The sequence below is a fragment of the Sinocyclocheilus rhinocerous genome, unplaced genomic scaffold, assembly GCF_001515625.1.
Source record: "Sinocyclocheilus rhinocerous isolate Xijiao unplaced genomic scaffold, SAMN03320098_v1.1 scaffold90, whole genome shotgun sequence".
Classification (NCBI taxonomy): domain Eukaryota; kingdom Metazoa; phylum Chordata; class Actinopteri; order Cypriniformes; family Cyprinidae; genus Sinocyclocheilus; species Sinocyclocheilus rhinocerous.
Genome location: NW_015657969.1, coordinates 1,544,381 through 1,550,052, shown reverse-complemented (window position 1 = coordinate 1,550,052; position 5,672 = coordinate 1,544,381). Strand labels below are relative to the sequence as shown.

The window sequence follows — 5,672 nt, the reverse complement described above, 5'->3', positions numbered from 1 at the left end:
AAAAAAAAAAAATTTTTTGCTAAGAACGAACCGAAATGAAAACATTTCGCTTTTAATCTGTGTATTTAACAGCCTGGGAAACCTTCCCAGGGCAGTACCTTGCCTCACCGACTAAAATCAGGGCGCCCACTGCTGAGACGGCACCAGAGGTGAGGGGCGCCCACTACTGAGACGGCACCAGAGGTGAGGGGGCACAGTGACCGAGGTAGCCGGGCCGGGCCCCCTCAGGCCCCCCCCGTGGTGCCGACGCTGCGATACAGGCATCGTCAGATTGACAGTACTCTAGCCCAATGATGTTGGGGGATCCAGTGGGGGCGGCAGTCATATTTCAGGGTGACCGTGCCACTCTTTATCACAACCCTGCTAAAAGTGCCAGTACGTGCGCTCATTGGCGCCCCTTCAGCTGGTGGCGCCCTAGGCGACCGCCTAGCTCGCCTATGCCTAGAAACGGCCCTGAACCTCGACCAGTTAAACAATCCAAGGATAAACATGAAACGCTCTTTCAATTCTAAAATAAATAAATCTTGAACTGACCAAAGTATTTAAAGGGAAAAGGTTACATTAAAAACATACATTTTAACATTAGATGTTATATTTTGATGGTCAATCCACTATACAGAATTGTTTTATATAGTATTTAATGCAATTACATCAGAAGTAACCGTAATTAAATTACAGAAAAATTCAGAGTAATCCCTTACCTTTTCAAAAGAAAAGTAATTAAATTACAGTAATTAATTACTTAGTAAAGCATTAAACCCCACACTGGTTGTGACACTACTTTCTAGTGCTATATAATGGACACACAAACAGATAGTGTGTAGGCATTTACCACAGTGTAAATGTGATTAACCTCTCGTTAGCCTTTGATTGTATATTTCTATATTTGCTTGTAATTGTATTTGTTTTTTCATATGTATTACATTTTGAATACATTTTTTATTAACTTTTGTGACAATATTTCCACAAATATGGTAATATAGGATTTGAGTAAACTTGGGGATAAAAATCCAAACAAATACGTGTGTACAGTAGGCTACTACCAAAAAGCTAAACATTCCTTGATCTCTTCTATATTTAAAAAGAAACAGGCCTACGTGCATTTGTTAAAGACCTGAGAATTGGACTTTACCATCTTGCCTGAACTGACATTTGTTGTACCTGTGCCGGGGTCATTCTCTGCACAATCTGTGAACATCAAACCTCTCCTCCTCTCCTCCTAAACGTTGCCCAAATCTGGTTGCGTCACGAGTGGTGTCTGAGTCTAATTAAAACCATATTGATAAAAACGTAAATACGACCCAAGTTCCTCCCTCTTGTCTTCTGCTGCAAGAGAGCGCGGACTCGGTACAAGCAGTTTCAAGGGACCAGTGCTAGCGGAAGATCTTCTGAGGAAAGTACATCTGTGCAAAGTTGCAGTTCATTTTAAAAAGTTTATATAGGCTATTACTAAACTGCATTAGAAAATAACGCAACAATGGCTGGTCTGAAGGTAAGTGCACTTTGGACTGCCTGGACGATTGCTTGTCTAAAATAAAACATTAAGTTCAATAAACTTACACAGCCTATTGTAATTGTATCGTAGGCCTAATGCAGTTTGTTCACGAACTTTTTCCAGTTATACGACGTTTTCGTTAAATACTTTTTTTTTTCCATTTTTATTTGGAGACATAAACCAACTGCAATGTTTATTATGTTTGAAGTAGCGCTGTGGACTCACCGAAATATCCTATGACCATAGTGAGTTCCGAATCTCTCTTTTGAGTCGGATCTTTTTATTGAATAGGTAGAGGCGTTTCACCAAACGATTTGTTCACGGGACAACCTGTATCTTTTAGAGCAGTTCACGAATGGACATCTCATCGGGACATAGTTGAATTTCTATTTTTGTTTAATGTAAATAAGACTTTATAGTTTATGAGCTGAATTATAGAACTGAACAACAAACTTAACTGGGACACATGACATTACAACAAACACCATAATTAATAAAACTTGAACAGTAAGTATATGTTTTTTTTTTCTCTCTAATGATTTATAACAAGCAATATACAACTCCAGGGACATCGCTCAATTGATTGTATGAATCGATTCTTTGAAGCGAACTGTACGAAAGAACCGATTCATTAAAATGAATTTTTACATGTCATCGTTACAAGAGGAGGAGAGGGGGGCGTTTCAATTTGGCCAATCAGATCACTGGAATCTGCAGCTGCCCAGATGAAGTTAATCTCGGCTCTAGGCTACATAAAATGTAGGCTGCATATAACATTAAGTTTATTAATGCTTTTTCAACAGTTTACTCGTTTTATAAAACAAAAGCCTAATGTCAAAAGGAATTTTACAGTCTACTACAGTGGACTCTTGCTGATCTCAACTGTCAACTTGTAGACTAGTAGAATGTAAACAACTGGCAAAAAGAAACATTGTTGTCAGGTGTTTCCAGGTGAAATTTTAAATTAAAGTGAAATCTTAATTCCTATGAGTTGAACCCTTCCATATATTTTGTTTTCAATTATACAGACTTGAGATGTTTAAGAGCTGCTTTGTACACATCTGCAGATGCACCATGACTAAGCACATTTGTTGTCGCTCACTCATAAGAAGGGAGAGATGCTCAGATGGTCCACATCTACTTTTTTTTTTTTTTCTGGTCTTTTATCACATTTTACCACTTAGTTTGTTCTGAAAGTAAAACAAACTCATATTTAATCAATACTGTTGAAATAACTGTGTTTGTAGTACATGAGCGGTTTTGGAAATGAGTTTGCCTCTGAGGACTCTCGCTGTCCAGGATCTCTACCTGAGGGACAGGTAATACCAGAACTTCCTGACCAATTAACATTACACATCAAATACTCAGTTTAGTTTATTGTTTTATAGAACAATCCACAAGTGTGTCCATATGGCCTATATGCTGAGCAACTCTCTGGTTCTGCCTTCACTTGCCCACGATCAACCAATAAGAGAAGGTATATAGATTTGCAAAAAAAAAAATCAGTATGCAACATAACAGTCAAACCTTAACCCTTATGATTTGTAAGAACTGAGCACAGCAAATCTTTATGTTTATAGCTGGCTGTACCGCATTTTACCCTCTGTGCGCCACAAGCCTTTCACTCCGATGAGCTGTGGAGATCTCACAGAGAGCTGGAATGAAGTGGAGCCTGACCCCAACCAGCTGCGTTGGAAGCCGTTTAACATCCCCAAATCTTCTGAGAAAAAAGTGGATTTCATATCGGTAAAAAATGTCATCCTTGTACTTACTGCTCATATGGCCTTCATATTTAAATAATTCTCAGTGATGCCCATTGTCATCGGTTTGATATTTTCAGGGTCTACATACAGTCTGTGGAGCTGGAGATTCAAAATCTCGTAATGGAATCGCCATCCACATGTACACCTGTAACACTTCAATGATTGACAAGTCAGTTTGAACTGGATTCAACTCACCAATAATTTGACCTGTGTTCTCTGTACAGTGTTTCTTAAGATGGTACCTTTTCTTTTCATAGATGTTTCCAAAACGCAGATGGTGATTTCCTTATTGGTAAGCTTGTGGTCTTGTTATTCATGCCATATTTTTTCAAGATTATTATATTTTTAGTATTTTATCATTTTTCAGGATTAATGTGTGATATAGATGTTTTTAGTAGTAGCACCTTTTTGATTATTATTGCAATTTGTGTTTCAGTGCCTCAACAAGGCGAAACCCTGATTACTACAGAATTTGGGAAGATGATGGTGGAGCCCAATGAGATTTGTGTCATTCAGGTGTCACTCTAATATCTATAAAACAATGAGATACAAAAGTTTGGGGTTAGTACAACTTTTTAATGGACTAACAAATAATAATACTAAAAAAAAACTAATAAATGTACAGTAAAACAGTTAAATTGTTAAATATTGTTACAATTTAAAAACTGCTTTCTATTTTAATTTTTTTAAATGTAATTTATTCCTATGATGGCAAAGTTGAGTTGTCAGCAGCCATTACTCCAGTCTTCAGTGTCACATAATCCTTCAGAAATTTCATCTTATTATCAATGTTAATAACAGTTGTGCAGCATAATATTTTTGTGGAAACAGTGATAGTTTTTTTTTCAGGTTTCTCTGATGAACAGAATGTTCAAAACAGTATTTATTCGAAATAGAAATCTTTTGTAACATCATAGATGTCTTTAATGGCATTTTTGATCAATTTAATGCATCCTTGTTGAATAAAATTATTCATTTCTTTTAGTAAAAAAATCTTACTGACCCCAAAATTATTAATGGTATTGTACATTCATGCTTGCATTCAACATTCTGATGAATGGCATAGAAATGGCACTTTTTAATAATTTTTTTTTATTATGTACTCTTCTATGTTTCCCAGCAAGGGATGCGTTTTAGTGTTGATGTGTTTAGAGAAACCAGGGGATACATTCTAGAGGTGTTTGGGGCCCATTTTGAGCTGCCTGACCTGGGTCCTATAGGTATATACAACACAATTTCTTTTTAACGTCTTTTGAATAACATATTGCTTTCATAAGCTGCAAAGAAAAGTCTATTAATTTGGTTCTGCATTGCAGGGGCAAATGGACTGGCTAACCCTAGGGACTTCCAAACACCTGTGGCTTGGTACGAGGACCGTACTGTAGCCACAGGTTACACCATTGTCAACAAGTACCAGGGAAAGCTCTTCTCATGTCAACAGGTGCCGTGAAATGATTGTGTCATTAGTAATTCCCATTACTAACACTGCTGGCATCAATAAGGCACTGAACGTTAGATTACACATGAAATGCACAATTTGTCCATGCAGGATAAGTCTTTAATAAGATTTCAAGCATCATTCTGCACTTAATTTATTTCCCTGTGTCCTGTCAAGTGAATAATTGACTTGTTATGGCTGTCAGGAGCAAATCAGAGACCGAAAAAGTAGCATCACAAGACAGTATCAATCATTGTAATGAAAAAACAAAAAAATGCAGATAGAGCAATCTATACTTGAACAGACAGGTCTCGCCATCTGTACACTCTTAAATGGCTTACTGTCTTGAAGGAGAAGGTACAGCCTTATCCTGTGGTTTTGTCCTCCAACTGAGTGCTAAAATTGCTTCAATTAACTTATTATTTGCTTGACTGGGAAAATATGTTTGTGTTTTGTGTGTATGAGTTTTTTTCTTCATTTTAATAGAGTCTGGTAGAGTTATCCCGAGAACTGTTATGCCTGTGAGATTACAAACCGGGGGGTCCCAGAAACCCCAGGGTGCACAGAGAGTGTCTTTGTGTGACTGAATGTAACTGTAAAAACAGACACGTTTGAGTCGCTGGATTTGTGTTTGTGTGTACAGTTGTGACTGATATTTTACTTGGTGTGTGTGTGTGTGTGTGTATTCATGTGGGTAGGTTGAAACAACAGGAGGGCGCATGAGGGTCAGGACAGCAGGCAGTCTCTGCTGTAATGAATTATATTGATTTTGCAGGCAGCATTCAAAATCTGTCTGCTGCAACATTATCAAGCGAAGTGTGTATAAAATTGCGTAGTTTTTTTTTTTTTTTTTTTTACGAAGACATTTCTTCGCCCCGTAACCTACTATTTCAAGTGAAGGAGTAGAGCAGTGGTCACCAACCTTTTTAGGCCCAAGATCCCTGACCTTGGCCTTTATGAAAGACAAGATCTACCT

The 5,672-nt window shown here is 37.6% G+C and overlaps 1 protein-coding gene across 2 annotated transcripts in view; it reads left to right on the top strand.

Moving 5' to 3' along the window:
* The first annotated feature begins 1,200 nt into the window (after nt 1-1,200).
* Nucleotides 1,201-5,672, top strand: part of LOC107721894 (homogentisate 1,2-dioxygenase-like) — a 6,351-nt gene continuing 1,879 nt past the window's right edge. Inside the window, exons 1-9 of one of the 2 annotated variants that reach the window (XM_016530093.1) lie at nt 1,201-1,492; nt 2,743-2,814; nt 2,884-2,972; nt 3,076-3,241; nt 3,336-3,427; nt 3,516-3,550; nt 3,695-3,774; nt 4,379-4,478; nt 4,575-4,699. In XM_016530093.1, the coding sequence (XP_016385579.1) occupies nt 1,478-1,492; nt 2,743-2,814; nt 2,884-2,972; nt 3,076-3,241; nt 3,336-3,427; nt 3,516-3,550; nt 3,695-3,774; nt 4,379-4,478; nt 4,575-4,699 (774 nt within the window). In that variant the 5' untranslated portion in view covers nt 1,201-1,477. Of the gene's footprint in view, nt 1,493-1,766; nt 2,003-2,742; nt 2,815-2,883; nt 2,973-3,075; nt 3,242-3,335; nt 3,428-3,515; nt 3,551-3,694; nt 3,775-4,378; nt 4,479-4,574; nt 4,700-5,672 lie in introns of those variants that run through there. The other variant, XM_016530094.1, reaches the window with a different exon arrangement.